Here is a 20561-nt window from a genome sequence, read left to right on the forward strand (position 1 = left end):
AGAATGTTTTTTTTTTGTAATTTAGGGGTTTCAGAAACAAAATAGTGTAGCTGATGCCAAAAAAAAAAAAAAATACATGCAAAATTTTATGACAAATGGCTTTTACAGTAGTTAGTAATTTTAATGGTTATACTTAAAATTAAATTATGTTGGTTTTCAGGTTTAAAAAATTATATTCCAAAACAAATTCTATATACCCAAGATTTTTTAATCTTGCCGTTTTAATTATATGATAAGAAAAAAATGAAAGCAAACAATTGGTAAGAGATCAACGAGGTAATAAATTTCGTTTAGTAAATTTTTTGTTATAATGTTTTTTTATTAAAAATAAAAAAATAGGAATTTACATGAGGAAAAAATAAATAAATGAGGAGTGCTTACCACAGCATTAGACATTCCATCTAGTAAGTCACGAGCAATAAAGTAACATTACCCGTGAGAGTGAGTGAGTCTCCAGGCCACAACGGAAGGGGTTATATACCCATGCCGTGATCATGGGTGAAGAGTTTTCGCATGACAAGTGTTTCGAGTCACTCGGTTTTTGATTCTGCTGGGAGTCTTTTGCGTGAGTACTTATTCCAGTGTCTCCTCGCATGAGCAACTATCAATTGTTCATGAAACAGAACGTAGCAATATCATCTTCACCATCAAAAAGATTAGAAGGTATGCAATATTATTCTTGTTGATCAGAAGAAGAGAGATTTAGGGGGGGGGGGGGGGGGTATTCATTTGAAGGGATTTATAAAAAATATTACAAATTCTATATTATTTAATTATAGATTTTAAAATCTCTAATGAAATCTAGTGTTCAAAATACTAATGATTCAAAAGTATATCTTAAAATCCACAATTATTGAAACAATTTGTGGATTTGATTTTCAATGATTTTGAAGGATTCAAGAAGATTTTTTAGTTCAAAATATATAAATCCAAATCTCATGGTTTATGTGGGATTTTACAATAAATCATATCAATTTTCCAAAAATTATTAAAACATATAAAAAGAGAGAGGGAGTTATTGGTTCTATGATTTCAATGGATTTAGAAATACAAACAAAATCGTATGTTATTCAATCATTGATTTCAAAATACTTATCAAAATTATGTGTTATTGGTTCTATGATTTATAAATACTTGTTAAAATCTCATGTTATTCATTTAATGATTTGTTTTTCAATTTCAAAATCCACATTATATTTTAAATGGATTTGAATGGATTTGAAAGTGAAAAAATAGAAGGATTCAAATCAAATGATAAAACATGTTGTTTCAGAATCTATGTATATTAATTTTCACAATTTGACAATTCTATATAAATATACAATCATTTATTTTTTACTAGTTTAAATACCCTTTAAAAATAGGGCAATTGTCATAAATACCACTAAAATAGGTTTTTATTCCAAAAATACCACAATTTAGTTTTCTTCCCAAAAATACCACTAAAATGTATTTTTTTTTCCAAAATACCACATAAATGAACTAAAGTTCTAATACTAAAAACTAATTCCTAAATTCTAAATATTAAACCTTACCCCTAAAAACTATACCCTAAAACTAAATGTGTCAACCCAAATCTAAAAACAAAAATTCTACATCCTTAAAAATTAATTTTTTGTGTTTGTGGTATTTTTGGAAAAAAAATTAAAATATGGTATTTTTGGAAAAAAAACTAAAATGTGGATTTTTTTGTAAAAAAAAACTTTTTTAGTGGTATTTAAAGGAATTTCTTTTAAAAATATCTTAGACCAAGTAAAAAAAGATAAAGTTAAATTTTTGCCTCAATCACGGTTAAGATTTCTATGAGATAAAATAATATAGTTTGCTCCAACTTATATGTTAGAAAAGTGTGCACACATCATTACGCAACAAAACACATGGTGGTAACGTTGCCTTGAGGAACATAAGACATGTTCAGAGAAACAAAATATTATAAGCAAAAATTCACTAAGATGATAAATCTCACGGTAAGTTTGTAACACAAAGCGGTACAAGATTTTTATTTTTTAACGGATAAAAGGACTGGTTAGTGCCTAGTGGTATATAAGTCTGTACGAACTACGTAGTGTACCAGGTAAAAAGCGTGGTACAAAAATGTTAAAAATACCTTTTTGTATAATTTTTTATACTGTTTTAATGATTAATTACAGCAAAAGCGATACGTTGTTACCAATCGCAACTAATTAGTGTTTGCATAGTTTCGTACCTTATCCTAATGATTGTGATTGAAAAACATTTTGCCGCTAATAAGATGTTGATGAACCAAAGACACATTAAGGGTGTCACTCCCTGAAGTTGAAAAGATGACCGAATTAATTTCAGATCAAACACATTGTTCCAACCTTCCACAAATCTTTGGAGTACATTACATAATAAAACGTTAATTACCAAACTTTCTCAAGAGTAGATACATAAGTCATTTTTGTTCCAGATGAAAGTTTTGATTCATATAAGAAAATAAAAGGTATAGATGATTAGATTAATACAATTCATGTCATGTCACGTAGACAACTAGTAAATATTAATATCTAGAAAACAAATGATATTGCATGATGTATATATCGTTGGTAATTTTCTTGGTTGATTGCCTTATAAGTTTAAAATGCAGAAAAAAATACAGATAAACTTTAACTAATTGTTTTGGTTTTCAGCTCTAGTATGACAAAATATAGCTTCTTTTTTTACCTCGATAAAATATCACTTAAAGACGGTTGAGGCAACCATATATATGCCTATAGCCTTTTTAGGTTTTATGTCAAATATGGGTAAAAGGTCCATCTAGTTAAAAATAAATTCATAGGAACTTTTTTTTTTTAAGTTAACAAAATAATTTAAACTAAAAATGACTGAAACATATTTAAATTGGGTAAAACAGGTTAAATAATCAAAATATTGATGGATACATACATTTAAAATCCGTTGAAACATGGTATAGCCGTATAGGAGAGGATTTAAATTTATTTTGTGGGTTTCAACAGGCAAATATTTTCGATAGCCTGAAAATTTATTAAATTATTATTTTTTTAGATTTTTTTTATTTTTAATTCTAATTTTTAAAGAAACTTTAAGTTCTGAAAAAAGAAAAAAAAAAGAAACTTTAAGTTTAGTGCTTTAACGGCTACCAATTGGTACCTTACCGATATTTTGAAGTTTGGATTTAAAAAATTTCGAATACTACTAACAAATGGTTTTAAATTATATATTTTGAATGAATCCGTCAGATATTTTTTAAACAAATTCAATAAATTTTTAGTAGTTATTTTAAATTACTGAATCCGTTTGTCAGAGACTCAGAAATTCGAAGTCAGAAAATATGTGTTTCTTGTAGCACATTAAAGAGGTTCATGTACAAATTAGTTACTATATTTTAAAAAGGTACAATTAGTTACATACAAGATGATCGACGACTTCCATTACACCTCCACCAATTCAATACATTACAAAATCGACCCAACAAGGTATATGTGGATAAACGCGTGATGCGTGATTAGGATGATGATATAAACCATATACACAAACTTAGTAACTATGATCAATTTGGAGCAGAATGAGAGAAACTATACGTATTTGTTTTAAAGGACCAGTTGTTGTGAGAGGTAAGATCAAAGTCGTCTGAATCACAATAAACTACAGAAGGGCTTGGGTGGTTATGTATCCCTTCGTACGTTGTCAATACGTAATCTGGATTGTTCGTATCTCTGTCGGTCCTCTTCTTCACGTTGCAATCTGGGTTTGAACACTTGTGATAATGCCTATTTAAAAAATGAGCACTATAATTAATTAAATCTCTAATAAGAGATTCTATAAGATTTAATTTATAATGTAACAGTTTGATTACAATATATAGTGTGGTCCAATAATTGTTGGCGTAACGATTAACAATATCGTCGTTTATATGTCAACTTGATATCAAAGGTAACATACAAAAAGGAACTCATGAATTATGATAATCTCAAGTGTTAATTGTTATAAGAGTATATCACAACTTGTGACAATTAATTAGTTATTTTTTAATTAGACACTAATTAGTTTCTATTCACTAGTAGATGTTATGTCTCATTGCCTTATTAAGTATCCAGAATATATGGTCCACATGGAACTAAATACAAGTAACACTAACGAACACTGAGACGTATATATTTTTGGTGATAGTATATATACATGTTGGCTTCAACACATATATAGACATACATATAAAAACATGCATGTGGTCATTAGGACAAGAAACACCTCCTCTAAAGAGGGAACACTGACTCTATTCTATATTATACACCACCTACACATGCAAAGTTTGAGTGAAGGTTTTTTTTACTATTAATATACAAATTCATGTTCAACTTACTAGTCGAAACTCAGAAAGGAGTGTTATTCTTATAATTGTAGTGATTATCAAAACAAAAGTTTCATTTCTATATGTAATAGGATTTTGTAGTCAGAAACTAGCTAATACTGTTTTTTAACCTGATACTGTTAATTGTGTAAGTTATGCAATGAATATATCATGATTAAAATTTGGTAAACCGATGAACAAGGTTTTGTATGTCTTTTAGCAAAGAAAATGAAGAAAAAGATGCGAGTTTATCTGTCTTTAAACTAACAGATTAACTTAATGCGAAAAGAGGAGGAGTAATTAAGTTGTAAAACTTTTCAGCCTCGACTATAGTAGTTGTCTCAAGTTGTCCATTTGACATTTAACTATTCTACGCTTTAAGAGATGCATTCTTCTAGATTCATCAAGTCGAAACATTGATTGCAATTTGTAATACTCAAATCAACATGCCGCATATATGCAAACTAAAATAATCCAAAAAAAAAAAAAAAAAAACTAGAATAATCCAACCTGTCGAATAATCTTTAAAAACAAGTTTGTATGTACGTACTAGTCAAGTATATGTCTATGGTAACCAAGTAAAAGTAAGAAGTTAGAATTAATGATTTACCTCGGAAATGGACTGCCCCTTATTGGCTTTTTGCCGTATTTCCTCCATTTATATCCGTCATCTAAAGCAAAATTTTCAGTTGATTTCGTTTTGAACACGTGAACAATCGGATCGTCTTTGTGTCTCTTCCTCTTTTTGATCTCATCTTTCTCACCTCTATATTTATAAAAGCATCAGTTGATAAATATCACAGTTATTAAAAAAAAAAAAATCACACTTATAATAACATATACCAACAACTAGCTTTATGCTAAGATGTATGATATAAAAAGTTGACTTACATTTCAAAGCTCATAGGTGAGGTAGCTAGGCTTGTTTGAAGCGGACTTGTGATTTCTGCAGCCACAAATATTTCCGATGAAGTCCAACTCAAAGTCGGCGACGAAGAGTGGTCCTCCCGGCCGATTTCTTCCATGATCATATGAAAACTATCCTCAAAATCATCGAATTTGAAAAATTCAGTGAAATCTGTGGAACTAGGGTTAGGGTTTGAAGGATAGTTCATTTTAATTTCTTCCTTTTTTCTTTTCCAAGAACCTTGTTTAGTGTTTTCGGCTGTTGAAGCTAAGAGGAGGAGATATATTTGTTAGGCTGATACTGTTTATTTATACTGCAAATCTAAGGAAAAATAATTATATAATTAATAAAATAGAATAAAAGTCTATTTGCTTTTAAATAAGTAAAAATAACTTTCATGGCTACTTTCGTGCGCATATTCAAGGAAACTTCTTCGATAGAATTGCTATAGCGACAAGTGATTTTTCTTTATTATTATCATTTATTTAAGTTAACAATAAAGCACCCATAAAAGTGGGAAATTTTACCTTTTTACATCTTTAAGGTTTGATTTTTAAGAAAAGGTTTTTGAAGTGTTATCCAATCAACTTCTGGAGTAAAAAAAATGCATGTAACATCAGGGGTCCCTTCATAATAATATGCCACTGATTAATCAAATTTAACCAAAGCTAGATTTCGAGTGGATGTAGCTAGCCTTACCGAAATCCTAGCTCTCATTAACATGTTACTTATTATTTGTGTTAATTAATAAATTTTAAATCCATTTAGAAGATATGAATATGAACCAATACAAATAAAAAGTCATGGAATAAATATGTTATATATATATGGAGCTGAGTTTGATCTAATCTAACTAAGGTGGTTTAAGTAGAGATATTTTGTTAATGGTTAATCGAATGGGATTCAGTTTAATATTAGCCGATAAAAGCTATCAACTTGAGAGGGATATGGAATATATTATTTATATATTAGAAAACAAAATTCACTTTGAGACCACGTCTCATCAGTTTTTTTTAATTGGCCTAATAAAAGACAAATACAGTAGAACCTCTATAAATTAATAAGGTAGGAACCATGCAATTTTATTGATTTATAGAAATTTTAGTTTATCGATAAATTAATAAAATATTAATTCATGAAAAGATTTTTTTTATCAGAAATTCAGAGTTTAGAAGAAATTGCTACTACTATTTTTTAAGGTGATGATATAGTTGAAAAAGATATGACGGTACCTTTAGAACCAGTTACACGTAAAGAATCAATTATCGCGTCAAGAACTTTTTACAATTTTTAGATGCGATTTGAGAAGACAACACCATAAGTTTTTGATGCAGTCAGAAAGATTATAGATGCTCTCCAACAAGAATGCAAATTAAAGAACAAACAAACAACAATAGATTCATATTTCACTAGATTTTCTTAGATATATATATATATATATATATATTTTAGATATATATATATATATACTAGTTTATTTGATTATTAATTTATGATATTGATGGGACCATATTTTTACATGGGATTTTCAAAAAATATATTAATTTATTATTTTATCGAATAGTGTCCAAAATTACACTAGTCCCAACTTGGGACCGGAAAAATTTATTAATTTATAGAGGTTATTAATTTACCGAGTATTAATTTATAGAGGTTCTATTGTATTATATACAGTAACCTCTATAAATTAATAATATTGGGACCAGGAAAATCTATTAATTTCTAGATAAATTAATAATTATTAATTTATAGAGAGACTTTCCTAATTTGGTAAAAAACATTAAAAATAAGATTTAATGGTTATAACTAATATTTTTATAAAATCAATTACAATGAAAATAACTATTATCATATTTTGACGATAGCACTCAAAGATTTTTATACAGTAAAAATATCAAAAATGAACTCTAATAAAAATTAATGTGTCGATATATACATATTTTAGATATCTATATAATTATTAATTTATATTATTGATGGGACCATATATTTACAAAGGATTTTCAAAAAAATTATTATTTTATTATATTATCTAATAGTGTCCAAAATTACACTAGTCTCAACTTGGGACTGGAGAAATTTATTAATTTATAGAAATTATATAGTTTACCGAGTATTAATTTATAGAGGTTCTATTGTATTTAGAAGATATCTTATAGCTCAGATTCTATTTTTTTTACGGATCTTAAACGTATTGGGCAAGTAGTTTCATTTTTTGTTTTATTGTAGTATATACTAATAGCCTTATGAGGCAAGTTAGTCGAACATTTTAATTAATTATGGCCAAACACCAATCTTTGCATGCGTTGCCAAATCAATATATAAACAAACGTAACGTTGACGTCGTTAACACCTATCACATTTAAAGGGAAATTAGATAATTATTTCAAATTAGGGTAACACTATATAGACGGCTTTGTGGTTAATAATGCTTTCTAAAAAAACTGATTACCATCATTGATGATTTTCTCATAGTATTTGCCAGTGGTTAGTTATATATCTTTTTAACAAAAAAACAATAATTCTGGAATATGCCGATTAAAAGCTATCATGTGATTCATGTAAAGTGCGACTAGTTCTGTAACTATGTAGGAAACGCACCTTTTATACACATATTTTATATTTAAAATATAAACTTTAAATTTAAAGTTGGAACGACCAATACGAGACGTAATTGTTGCTACATTAACTATTAATATCTAATTGCGTATTGAGATTATAAGTGTATCTTATTGCTAGTTAATCACTTTACAATTAACCTCTCTACTGAAGAAGGTCGAAGGAAAATGACGTAAGATAAGATACGTCACCATGCTCACTTCATTTTCCGTGAACCAATTTTGCCGTGGAGGTAAGTAAAAATAATGTATAAAAACAAAATATTATAGTATATAATGAAGCTTTTGTCGTTGTTGTGGGAAGCACCGGTTTGATCGACGAACCTCGTGGTTTCCACGTGAAAACTTGAGGTTTTGTGTCATGCACGAGAAACTTACCAGCGGAAAAAAAAAGATTTGGCTTTTATTTTTTTGTGTTCTTAGTTGAAGTACTTGTTAACCTCTAATTAAAGTCTGATTCATTCATCAAACTATTAATAATCTGAATTTTAAGTTGTACTTTCCGGTTCCACAAAAAATTTATCGTGTTACCGTGAACTTTTATCATAAGGAAAAAAAATATAGATTCATAGATATTAAAGAAAACTTAAATTCTTAAGTAGAATAATATGTCTAGCTAGTAAGCAAATAGCTCAAATAGTAAAGATCTATGACAAACGCTTAAAGGTCGCTGGTTCAAGTGGTGCTTCGGACGAGACTATATATATGACCTGCTTTTGGTTTCGGATCATTTTTCATCATTATAACGTGGTAGTTGGCTCTAACGTGACAACTAATGCAATAAATATTACAAGTTTTAAGTTTAAATAACAACGTTAATTGTTTTCTGTTTTGTTAGTACAGGTTAGTAGTACGTAGTACATATCATAAGTTTACGCACGTATCAGAATGAAATGCAAAGGCCATAGTTTAGACATAGTCGGTCTCCTATGTGACTTAGTCATGTTGACTCATTCGCCAAAGAAATAACTTGGTCAACATTATTGACAAGACCAAAACCGCAATTTTCACCTCTCTTTAGGTGTATTTTAGACTCTGTTTGATTGTTATTATTGTAATAAACTCGAATCCACTTGATATCGATGTCATCCCTATATTTTAACTGTATTATATATGACTTTCATCGGGGAATATAGGCAGGAGTTGGAAAAGGTTATAATATTGAACTTTATATACAAGTGATAATTCAACAAGTTCAAAATTCTTTGTATGGTGTTAGATAGAGTCTTTTTTATCTAGAAATCTTAACAATAATTTTGTATTCAATATTTAAAAGAATTATCATAAAAATATTGATAAGCTACCATCATCCATGAGTCATAGTGGATTTTTACTGTTTGATCCCCCAAAAATCTAATAGTTAAAAATAAGTTAGCTGTGATGTAAAATTTAATAAATATGCGAGTCAATGAGAAAGTGGCATTTTTCAACAAGAAGAAAATGAGAAGTGGCCCATAATGGACGTCCTTGACCATAAAATTACGAGGGGTCAACTCATTAGATATGGACAAGAATCAACCAATTGACGGCGTCCTTTAGTTAAATTGGATGAGGGGAGAAGAACTTAAATTTCAATAAATGGAACATCGGGAAAATAAATAAATTTATATTCGATTTTTCTCAACAAATAAACTTCACTGGTATTAAAAGATTATCACAAACATATTGCCAAGGAAATATTGAACTCCTTCACAATTATTGCATTAGGTATGTTATATTTCTCTTCAACGTAAACACAAATAGCTTTGTCGTATCATTTGCAGATGCATGATCTTCTAGTATTCATGAAATTTCATCTATAAACATCGGTAACACATGCCTCAACCACCAAATTGAGTAATACTAATCAAATTTTGTCGCCAATAGTTAACAAAGCCCACATGTACTACTATTGACATCTAAATCCGCAAAAGACAAATTAATGCAGCCATAATTCCATCAAACAGTCAATAGAATTACAATCAAATTGTAAATGAATCTCTTTTGTTAAGGCCTAAGACTGATGTTACGTTTGGAGAAACACAAACACTATTAGATCCAACCATTGTCGAACAACACCATAGTATACCATCGAATTCATTGTCCCGGTAAGATATAAAGATTTAAGAGAAATCCAAGGCGGTTTATGAAATTTTGCCAAGGGATAAGAACCACAAACCGCCGGAGTTTTCTCTCAGCAGACAAGCACCCGTATGTCTGATACAAAGAAATTAGAGAGCAGATTGCGGACAAACTCTTTTCGAGAGAAAGAGAAAACGAATATGAGACTTGCTTGAATTAGTCTTCCATTTTTATCATATATATAATTCCATTTTTTAGGTTTGTGTTATCCTAAACTCCTAAACTCCTAAACAAAAACATATTGCTACAAATACCACACGCAACTAATTTAACCTAATTTATTCTTGAAACTTACAATTTTGATGTAAACAGCTAACAATTTACTGGAAACGATTTTACAATTCTTTTGTACATATATATATATATAAATTAGTTGTGTGTGGTATTTGTAGCAATATATTTTTGTTATTAAATTATCCTCCAAAAGAGATTTTAAACTTTTTTAATTATGTGATAAAGCTAATCAAATGAAAAACAAATCTTGGATTTTGAAGCCTTCCAATATTTTCATGTATAATTTAATTTGTTAAACTAAAACAATCTTATGGCAAATGAATTTATAATATATAATGTTGTAATTTTAAATCCAAACATATAATAATATTTATTGTTGGTTCAATGGAAATTTAATAAAATATTTACATAAATTGCATTTAAACTTTCTAAAAAGATATTTATCGATTAACCTGTCACCTGTGACGTCGACCTGTGTATCTGGGGGAAAGATATGTATGTAGAAATGTCAATGACATGTAACCCCATCATGTTATAATTATCATGGCTCTACCCATGTCGCCTCCATGCCATTGACGTTTGGCAGATCTGAGGTTCTTCAAAGTCACAGTTGCTAAGAGATGCTTGGTCTCATAAACTAAAAGAAGGAAAATATTATCAATTTTGTTAACTTTGTAAGAAATATCATTAATAAATGAAACATCATTTGAGAAATCCTAGATGCAATATAAACTATCCGTGAATTCTAGTAAACAAAGATCATGAAACCTGAAACAAGTGAGCTAGGTTAAGTTTCATAGTTGAATCTAATTGTACATAACAAGTTAGGTTATGTTTCATATTTTCAATCATTCAATTCTTACTTTTCCATAAAGATCATCTCTCTTGTTCAATCTCAAATTTGAACAACCATTTTTATTTCTTTTTTTTTTTTGCAAATGATTACATTTAAAGATAGTTATCGTTATATATGGTGATATAAAGGATTGATACAACTTAAAATAGGAACATATGGTTATATATGGTGATATAAAGGATTGATACAACTTAAGGATGTTGTTAGCGAACATATACGCTTCATCATTTTTATAAAAATGGGGAGATTAAGCTGTATTCACAATTGAGAATAATGAATTTGTAATTCAAGTAATCCCAATATAATTTGATATTGTCCCCTTCTTTGAGGTCTAATGAACACTTCATATCGCTCCAACCTGATGCGAGAATATAGTCATTGGTGGTGTTTCTGAATTTTAGGACAACATGGTACAGAGCTTTTTTAACGGTGTCTAGAACTTCGAGTTCAATACCCTTTTGCAAACTCTCGATCGTAACATCTTTCATCTTTTTTAAGACGGAGAGCACTTGGTGTTTGGGTAAGAGAAGAAGTCCGTGTTGGTCGACATCAGTACGTGTTAGCGTTTTTGATATGATCATATCACCGTCTATTCGGAAGTCTTCCATCTTAAGCAACAAAATTATAAAGTTTTTTGAAATATTAAAGGTTTGAAGAGATTGATAACTAACTAGCACAATGCATATTTTTGTAACTATATATATATATAACTTAGTCAATGATACTTTGTAATGCTTTTTTCCTTTAAATAGCCTAAAGTAATAGCATTTAATTTCCTGGAAATTTTACTAGATTAACAAATATTAATTAGGTGATTTCCTATATCATGCCATGCACATAATTATTTAATATAGGTCAAACCCAATTAAGTACATATAATATTTGTATATTCTTAAAAATAAAATCTTTGACAGGGAATTAAATTTAATTATCTTTAAGAACTTTAAATGGATATAATATTAATGTAACTTGAAACAAAATCTCAAGTTATTTTTGTAAAGGTTATGTTACATTTATTTATGAGATTAAAAAAGAAAATTTTTGTAAAGAGGCAAATTTTAATGAGTTTTCGTCTGAGGAGCCCCTAAAAGAGTTCTGACAATCTTAAAACTTCCTCTCTTTTTTGGTTTTTATTTTTGTTTTTTTTAAATCGAGATAGTGGTGTTTTACTCTATTGTCCAAAGAAAACTAAGATATTTACAAAAAAATACCTGGGTAGTATCCACCCAACCAAAGGAAATCGGATCTAAGACCCGAAAAACTGAATCTTTTAAAAAAAAAACAGTAAAATTTATGTGTTTAAAACCGCTCTCTCTTTATTCGGGAAACTTGAATCGATTTGGGTAAAACTGTAGAACTAGGGTTTTCTCGTTTTCTTTCAATCAACCAAAAATCGAGTAAGAAGATCGTGAAAACAAGGGGGGGGGGGGGATCGTTTTAGGAGGAGTGATCGTTTGAAAGAAAAAAATATCTCACAAGGAGATGGTGGTTCGAAAGCAAAATCCGATTCGCCGAAAGTAGGTGTGTCGGGTTTGAGTCCGGCGACAATAGGAGGAGAGAGAGCTTTGAGTAAGATGGCGGAAGAAAGTGAAACTCGAGTTTCGGAGGAACCCAATCCGGTGGCGGAAGAAAGTGAAACTCGAGTTTCGGAGGAACCCAATCCGGTGGCGGAAGAAAGTGAAACTCGAGTTTCGGAGGAACCCAATCCGGTGGTCGAAGGAGAAAGTGAAACTCGAGTTTCAGAGGAACCCAATCCGGTGGTCGAAGGAGAAAGTGAAACTCCAGTTTCGGAGGAACCCAATCCGATGGTCGAAGGAGAAAATGAGAAGGAAGGAGAGAAAGCAAAATCCGGTACTCTGGAATCAAGTAATCGAGAAGAAGATGATGAAGAAGGAGGAGATAACGAGAGATCTACTCCTGTGGAATCAAGCGATGGAGAAGAAGAAGGAAACGATGAAGGGGAAGAAGAAAACGATGAAGGAGAAGAAAGTGAAGAAGGGGAAGAAAAAGACGATGAAGGGGAAGAAGAAAACGATGAAGGAGAAGAAGAAGAAGAAGATAAGGAGGGAAGTTCGAACTCGGCAGGTAACTCGAGAAGGAGTACAAGCGAAAGTGAGAGGGAGCACGAGGAGCACAACGATGCAAGTGTAAGTACAACTAGTCTGTGTCATTCGGAAGTGAATTGGAATTTGAAATCGATCTAGTAGAACTGGTAGAACTGGTGCAACTATTGGGTGTAGAACTAGTAGAACTGGTACAATTAGGTGGTGTAGAACTAGTAGAACTGGTACAAGTAGGTGGTGTAGAACTAGTAGAACTGGTACAACTAGTTGGTGTATAACTGGTAGAACTCATGTAAAACTGATACTGTTGCAGGAATCGAAGGAGAAAACAGAAGCGATGCAACCTTTAGGAATGCACTTCAAGCCTAGTCAGTACAACAAGAGAATCAAGCTATCGACAAGGTGTCATATTTTTGAAACCTTGACAACGCTTGATAAATTAGAGCATTCGCTGACTAGTTTTGAGAGGGGTTGGTTTGAGAAACATCCACAATTCAAGCACATTTTCCACATGCCAAGGGACCTAAACCACAAGCTTATGAGAATGTGGTTGCTCTTACTTCGAACAGCAGAAATTGAAAAAAAGAAGGAAGCTACGGGTATCGATGAGTTTGTTGTAAGAGCAGTGGATGATCTAGATTTTTGTGTGTCTTTTCCTTGGGGGATATTATCATTCGATAACATGCTAGAAGAGATTTTTCATACAATGAGGCATTTTAAAGGGGTCGTGAAGAAAGAGGATGCGTTATGGCCTGTTCCAGGTTTCTGTATTCCATTGGAGGTTAGTTAGTTTAAAATTTGAAGTCTTTTCATTGTTTATATTTCTTAAAAGTGAAGCTGATTTTAGTTTTTATTTGTGTTGTGTAGTTTTTACTATTTGAGGCAGTTCCAATTTTGGGGAACACTTACATTGACGAAATTCCTGAGGCGGATGAAAGTTGTCCTAGGATGTGCAGGAGGAAATTTAAGAGTATCGGTCAGAAAGGTTTTCCTCTAACGGATTTAGGTGATACACATGGTACAACAACAGTTAGTTATCCTAACAACTGAAATTATTAATCATTTGAATAAATTGGTTTGTAATGTATCTAAAGTAGGTCGTTTACACAGGTAATTGCTAGTGTGATCCCTCATATTGATGAAGAAATTCCTCTTCTCGATTTAATCATGGAAGAAGCTGAGGAAGACGATACCCATGATGTCGTAGTTGCCAGTTGGATGTGTCGCCTTCGTAGAGGACTACCTGTACTTTTGGAGGAGATGTGAGCAGATGTAGCTTCTCGTTCAGGACAAAACGATGGGAATGAGGAAATAGACGCCAATGAACAACCGAGAGAAGATACTATTGAGTTGGTGGATCTTCTAAGGACCATGACGGAGGAGATGAAAACCCAGTTCGATAACATTTCGGCGAAGATTGATGGGCTTGAAAAAAGGATCGAACCGTTGGAAGTATTTGTGAAAGAGCAAGAGAAATCAAAGGTAATACTTCGTAATACTTGGTAATACTAGAAGGTGTTAAACAATATTTGCTTTCATGTCAGGCGCCTGGAGATGATGAGCATCCGAGTAGCTCGCAAGGAGGAAGAGGGACGAAGAGAAAAAAGTCTAAGAAGTAGTAAAACTATGTCATTTTCTTTGATTTGTCATCGTAGTACTAGTAAAACTATGTAAAACTTCGTTATTTTGTTGGATTTGGGATTGGTAATACTAGTAAAACTATGTAAAACTTCGTTATTTTGTTGGATTTGGGATTGGTATTACTAGTAAAACTATGTAAAACTAAGTTATTTTCTTGGATTTGTCGTTTGTATTTTTGGTAAACCTACGTAAAACTAAACAAAACAAGAGAATTCATATAAAAGATAAGAAACAGAAACATATTCAACAAGTATTAAAGCAACGTAGAAGATCGACTCAGATAATATCAATCGAAACACAATCTATCCAGGAGATCGACTTGAGTGGAAAGCAACGCCACCTCCTCCCTTAGTTTGGCAATCTCGTCACTCTTCTCCTTAAGTTGCATCTGCAAATTATAGATCTGAGTATGATGGGGGTCGAATTCCTTCAATCTCTCCCAATGGTTTTCAACATCCTTCCTTAAGCTTTGGGTTTATTCTTCAATTGCATCAGCCCAAATTTTACGCATGTGCAATCCATCATCCTGCAATATATATCAACGAACAGACATCATACTCAGATCTCTCAATTGTATTTGATTTAGTTTAATTTACCTTATACTTAACGCAAGTAAACCATCTCTTTTTCTCTGTTTCTGTAGGAGAGATCTCTTCGACGATTTATTCACCACATGGGCATATTCGAGGCATGCCCAAATCACCATCGGCTATGGCTTCTCGCAACGCTTCTAACTTCCTCGCCCTCTTCTGATCAACATAGTATGGGTCGGCCTCAAATTGTTCCATAGTTAGAGAATGAGAGAAATTATAGATCTAGAATTCGACTTTCAAGATGAGAGAAGAGAAGAAGACTATCAGTTTCGAATAAAATGAATGAATGAATGAGGAGAAGCTTCTCTACTTTACGAAAAATCTTCGGTGAAAGAAAGAAAAAACGAAAGTCTGGCCACGTGTAAAAATTGTGTGCGTTCACACTGCGTGTTCACACTGTGTTCACACACAGTTTTACCGATTAATGCAGTTGCACTAAACTTACAAATAGTTGTACTTTAGAGGTTTCTCAGTTTTATTAGTTATACTAAACCTTAGGAGGACTTTTTTTAGTTTTACAGTTGATTAAACTTAACTAACATACAATTACAAGCTTTTTGCAACTTCATAAGTTAAAACTTATAATTCTATAACTTTTTCATGCTTACTTGGTTATTATTTACAAAGTGACATTAAAAGTGTAAGGAAACACTCGTTGAGATTCTTTCATAAATAAATTAAAATTAGTATATTTTGGAAAATTATTCATTTATAGTAGAAACCTTTGTAGAACATTTTTACAATATGTATTGTCAACTCATTGTCAACACTGGTTTTAGGTAGTAGCACCAACTTTATTATTTTCAGTAGTACCAATTTTACCATTTTTACCAGTTTTATCTTAGTTGTGTCAGTTCTACTATCTTATATACACATATTTTGAAAGAATAAAACATTAATAGACTTCAAATTAAGTTTCAAATTAAGTTTCAAGAGGGAGTTATGCCATAAAAAGTAGAGATTCGTCAAACCAAACACAATTGATACATGAAGAGGTGAATCAAACATGAACATTACAAGAATCTCCAAATAACAACCATTGGAGTCTTTGTCTCCGGCGCCTTTTATTCTGCATCCTAGGTCGAGTTTTTGGTCGTTTTTCCCCAGCAGATGCATACCTTTTTGTTTTCTTTCTTCCCCCTTTTATTTTCCGATCCGGATGAATGATCTGCATATCTTGGACATCATCTAGGACATCCCATCGAGACTTATCAGGTACTAAATAAATTGTCCTGCAATATGCAATTGCCCACAGCTCCGTCCAATAATACTTAGAACACAACTCATATAACTTGATATCCTTACCTCCATATTTTTGGAATGTAATGAAAGACGCCAATGCATGCACACAAGGATACTTTTGTATATCGAAAAACCTGCAACTGCAACTTCTCAATCGCAACTTCACCAAATAAGGCTTTCCATCACTGTCAATGACATTGTATTCAAGTTCGAAACCATTTAGCTTTGTCACCTTTAGTTTCTCAGCAGTTGCCCATAAATCATGTAAGTAGTTCTCCACTAAAGGCACCAATTTATTTGCGACTGATCCAGACACAACATCTTTCCGATGTTCAATAAACCATTCAGAGAATTTTTTAAGTATTGCATCAAGCATGGCTATCAAGGAGTACCTCCTTGCATCTTTAAATACGTTTTTCATCGATTCAACAAAGTTGCTTGTGTCTAGGTTGTATCTATATCCTGGAAAAACATATCTTGCTCATCTTTCTTTCTGGGTAGATTCTTCAAGATACTTGGCAGCAGAAGGATATCTTGTCGTAAAAGAAGCGTAAGCAATGTTGAACTCAGCCACTGTGTAAAACCTACTACACTCCATGAATCTCCATGCAACAACGTCTTTGTTGACGTTACTAGCATAACCTTTCACATTTTGGGATAAATGCCATATACAAAAACCATGATGAGCCAGAGGATACACATTAGCTATGGCTTTTATGAGACTTGTATTTCTGTCAGTCATAAATACTATTTCAGAAGAATCCCCAACAACGGTTTTCAACATCTCCAAAAACTAATTCCAACTTGCATCATTCTCACCATCAAGAACACCGAACGCCAAGGGATAATGGTGACGGTTAGGATCTTGAGCCGACGCAAAAACAAGAACACCCTTATATCCGTTCTTTAGAAAAGTTGCATCCATAGTTATAAATTTCCTCATGACTTTAAATCCTTCAATGCTAGCTCCCAAAGCTATGAACAAGTACATGAATTTATTATTCTCATTGCAATGCACATATGATCTTGTACCATGATTAACCTTCTCTAACATGTGCAGATAACATCGCAGCATCTTGTAGCTTTCTTCTGGGCTATCTTTCAAATCAATAACAACTTGTTTTTTCCCTCTCAAAGCCGTGGAATATGATATATCAACACCTAATTTTGTCTTGACAAGATCCATGATAATTTTCGGAGGTGGAGTTTCCATTTGCCCTGGATAATCACCATGATAATTTTCGGAGGTGGAGTTTCCATTTGCCTTGGATAATCACCATGTAAAAGAGAAGCAACTAATTGTGGAGTGCCTTGTCTCTTACTGTTGCTTGAACTTTGACTAGCCCGAGAGCATGTATGCATCTTGTTGTGCCTTCTAATCGAGAAAATATATGTACCTCGAATCCTACCACCTCGTAAACCCCAGTTACATCCTTCTTTAGGACATTTGACCACATAACGCACCTTGTCTGACTTTTCTATTTCAAAACTAAAACAGTTAGCGAATGAAGCTCTATCCACCACATCTTGCAATGCCTTCTTGTTTGGAAATTCTTGAAGTTTAGTCAGATCCAAACCGTCATCCCATGGTTCAATATACTTACACGGTTCTACAATAGGTCGCGGCTCAGTATATTCATCACCTTCATCATGTGATTCAGCTTCAACCTCTTTATTAGAATCACCCTCTACAGTCTTTTCTTTGCCTACGTAACAATGGCGTTAGGTCCGATTTCACCATCCTTCGCATGTTGGTTTTCAAAGTTCATACCAACAGAACTTTGGTCCACTATGGGCAATGTGGGCACTATGGGAACTTGCTCAGGCTGAGGCTCGGAATGGATGACATTCACAAACAACATACATCTTCGCTTCTCATAATTAACGGAGTCTAGATAAACATTAACATCCTCATCATCATTAAGCTCAAAATGCTCCATTGTTTCTACCAGTAGTGGCTTGTAGCTCAGCTGCAACTGAACGTTACTTTCAACAAACCCAAGCTTCCTCTATATCCTTGCTTTTGGCATCAACAATGTTATATTCCTCTTGAACATTATACTATACATGCGACCTTCACATTTAAAATGTAGGCTGACGTTCTCGCGTATTGTATTATGCCAAACCAACCAATATAAAAAAATCATAATTAGTACTACAACTAGTTTTACTAGTTTTACTAAATATACCAGTATTACCAGTTTCACCTTCTCTCTCTCCTATCAAAATCGAATCGAATGGTAAACGAGTTCTAATCTCCTTAATTCACTGAAATCAAAAGCCAAATCCCTTTCCTATCTAATAGATAGCTCAATCGACCCATAAACCTTTGTAAAACACCTAATGTGCTAAGCTTTCTTCGATCTAAATCCAATTGAATTTATAAATTTACAAATAAAAAACAAATTCAACCAAAAGTTACTCTAATGTGAAGTAACGCACCTGCATTTTGAAGAACAACTTTATTCAAGTCGAGTTGGTGAAGAACGACAACAGTAGGAGCTCCGACGACGGAAGAATCGCCGGCGGCTGGGTTGAGAGGTGAGTAACCAGATCGGGTTTCTCGGGTTGAAAGAGAGCTCCGACGAACAACTTGATTCAACTCGAGTTGGTTAATAACGACAGCAGTAGGAGCTCCGACGTCGGAAGAATCGCCGGCGGCTGGGATGAGAAGAACTCACAGGTCGGGTTTCTCTCGGGTCGAAAGAGAGCTGGGTTCGTTTTTTTATTTAAAAAAAATAATCTAAATCAATTTACGTAAGTCTAAAATCGTCTCACCACCTTTTATTAGAAAAGGTGAGGGTATGAAGAATAGAGAGGGAGATAGGAGATTTGTCAAATTATTTTAGGGATTTCTGAGACGTTAACTCAAATTTTAATATCTTGTTCCTTAAATAATTACTAAAAGTAAATTTAAGAGAGAAAAAAATTAAAAAAAATAATAATAAGAGAAAAATGCAAAAAAAACTAAAGAATGATATCAAAAGGGTCTAGAAGATCCAAAATATTATTCTCAAATATCATTTAGTTATGATATAAAGATATTTACTATTTGTATCTATCTAGTTTAGAAAATCTCTTCTTTACCAAAAAAAAAAGAAGTTTAGAAATTCTCTTTACTATATAAACCCATGTAACCCTAATCACTTTTATGAGAATCAATATACAATTCCTCTAATCTCTGTCTCTCATAAATCTCTTCAAATTAAAAGCAGGCAATTTACAAAAAATTACAAGACCAGAAAAGAAAAAACACAAGATAAATCTCAAACAATTAAAAACCAGCAACATAAAACAAAAGGAAAAAAAAAAAAAAAGCGATGTTTCTTTTTTCTAACATTTTGCTAATAAAAACTTTCAAATTAAACTTTACGGAATTAAAATTTGCAAAACATCAATCGTCTATATTTTGTGATATACATGTAAAAATTGAGATTTTATTTTGAAATATTTTATTACCCCGCATCGATGATATTTTTTTTTGTTCTTTTTTATTTTTCTTTGGTCTATTGGACATTGGTTCAGTTTTTACATCCACTCTAAAACTGAGCCAAACTAACTTAGCCAAGACTAACAGAAACAGCTAAACCGCATTTGATTTTCTTATTAGTAGATAATTGGAGTTTAAAACTGAATCATGCCTCCGTAGCTTCACACACAGGCATACTATTGCTGAAACGTGTTGGAAACGTAACTCAAACATGCACCACTACGCGTTATGTGAAGGTGAGGCTCTTAATCCAAACAGATAAATTGGAAATAATATATATTACATATCAAGAAGTCAAAATTACAGTAGCTACCAAGAAGATAACACGTAGATACTTAGCATACATAAACTGTCGATAATAAAGATAATGATCATGAGACCTCCCTAAGTAGCTAACTACAACGGAAGAAGTAAAAATCTAACTGACATTGACGATGACGACGAAGAGGAGGCTATCATTGACTCC

General features: G+C 32.1%; 2 protein-coding genes and 1 pseudogene across 2 annotated transcripts; all 3 read right to left on the reverse strand.

The window, feature by feature from the left end:
* Positions 1-3341: 3341 nt before the first annotated feature.
* LOC104751842 (putative WRKY transcription factor 59) lies at positions 3342-5582 on the reverse strand. Its single transcript, XM_010473888.3, has 3 exons — positions 5222-5582; positions 4941-5096; positions 3342-3752 (listed from the first exon to the last, which is right to left on the reverse strand). The coding sequence occupies exons 1-3, from the start codon at positions 5443-5445 to the stop codon at positions 3533-3535; spliced, it is 600 nt and encodes a 199-aa protein (XP_010472190.1). The 5' UTR covers positions 5446-5582; the 3' UTR covers positions 3342-3532.
* A 10781-nt stretch (positions 5583-16363) lies between these two features.
* On the reverse strand, positions 16364-17026 carry LOC147925930 (uncharacterized). Its single transcript, XM_087492810.1, has one exon. The coding sequence runs from the start codon at positions 17024-17026 to the stop codon at positions 16364-16366; it is 663 nt and encodes a 220-aa protein (XP_087348936.1).
* A 60-nt stretch (positions 17027-17086) lies between these two features.
* On the reverse strand, positions 17087-18752 carry LOC147925931 (uncharacterized; annotated as a pseudogene).
* Between the last annotated feature and the right edge of the window lie 1809 nt (positions 18753-20561).

The sequence above is a fragment of the Camelina sativa genome, chromosome 16 (assembly GCF_030686135.1).
Source record: "Camelina sativa cultivar CO46 ecotype springtype chromosome 16, ASM3068613v1".
Classification (NCBI taxonomy): Eukaryota; Viridiplantae; Streptophyta; class Magnoliopsida; order Brassicales; family Brassicaceae; genus Camelina; species Camelina sativa.